This window comes from Trichinella spiralis (assembly GCF_000181795.1).
Source record: "Trichinella spiralis strain ISS 195 chromosome Unknown Scfld3205, whole genome shotgun sequence".
Classification (NCBI taxonomy): domain Eukaryota; kingdom Metazoa; phylum Nematoda; class Enoplea; order Trichinellida; family Trichinellidae; genus Trichinella; species Trichinella spiralis.
The window spans coordinates 1-1,205 of NW_003530144.1; the positions used below are offsets into that span (position 1 = coordinate 1).

At 41.5% G+C, this 1,205-nt stretch overlaps 1 protein-coding gene across 1 annotated transcript; it reads right to left on the minus strand.

Moving 5' to 3' along the window:
• Window positions 1-236: 236 nt before the first annotated feature.
• On the minus strand, window positions 237-1,071 carry Tsp_14194 (hypothetical protein; the record flags this gene model as incomplete). The annotated part of the gene is made up of 3 exons (XM_003368044.1): window positions 940-1,071; window positions 753-867; window positions 237-677 (listed from the first exon to the last, which is right to left on the minus strand). Coding segments are annotated over exons 1-3 (688 nt in total), but the record flags the coding sequence as incomplete, so codon positions are not given.
• Window positions 1,072-1,205: the final 134 nt, after the last annotated feature.

Sequence of the window (1,205 nt, forward strand, 5' to 3'; positions counted from 1 at the left end):
CTGCTCGCAAGGGTGCGGAAAAGATCGACAGACGATCGACGCTCGTCTGAGTAATATCCAGGCCTGGGTCTAGATGGAACCCGTCGACATAGTTTCCAGGCAACAGCTGCGCAGCAGTTCGTGCACTGTACAAGACAAGGGACTGAGACGGACGAAACGTACCATTGTTTCACAGCGATTACCGAACCACTCTTTCAACAAGTGATTGGCTAATTGGCAAATGATCCTTGTTTTACCCTGACCGTGGGCACCTTTGAGCAACAAAGCCAAACCGATACTACATTGTAGAGTGTGTTGGAAAATATCCCGAAGTCGATCGATCAGCTTCTCATGACCAAGAAGTGGCTGTTTGGATTGTTCACTGGCATATTGAATGTGGATATAGGAATCGTCGAACGGTGAATATGAACAGTTGCTGGTGTTTATATGGCGTTCGAAAGTTGATTGCAATTTTTGCTTCATACGTGCAACAATTCGCCGGCAAAATTTTTGCAAATATTGCACGTGACTGTTGACTTTGAGTGGATGTTCATTAGAGCCAGGCAATGGAGCTTGTACAATTTCCACGTCGTGGTGTTGCATCAACGTGGAAATTGCATCTGTGCAACGACGCGTTGGTACATCGCCACTGTGTTCTCCGGAGCTGAGTTCTGATTTTACCGACTGCGGTTGTATAGCTGCGAGCAATGGACATGAGCACCGAATTATTATTATTATTATTATGCTTTTCTTTGCTTGTTTAATTTTCTTACCGGCCACTTTTCGCCAAATTATCAAACTGCGTTGCGATGATGTTGAACGTGGACAATGAGCCGCCGCACGTCGAAGGAACACTTCTTGCAAACTTGGGAACGTTTGGCAGTTTACCTTCAAAAATGTATGCAATAATAGATTAATAGTTGATTTACTTGAATTTAAAATCATCAGTTTTTCAATTACTTGTTTCAGTTGAGTGTTTATTTCAGCTGAACTGCTTTGACTTATCAGCTTGCACAATGACCAGTAAGATGACCGAGCGTTTTCATTTCTAACATGTCGAAAATGAAGAAGAATCACTGTCGCAGTATTCATTATTTTTTTACTTAATAATTTTCTACTTACAGACTACTATAATCGATCAGTTTCATTTCATTTTCATTTCCACTGTACAAATATTTCAGGTTGACACTTCCTGAATCCAATGGGAACGATTCATTGATGAGTAA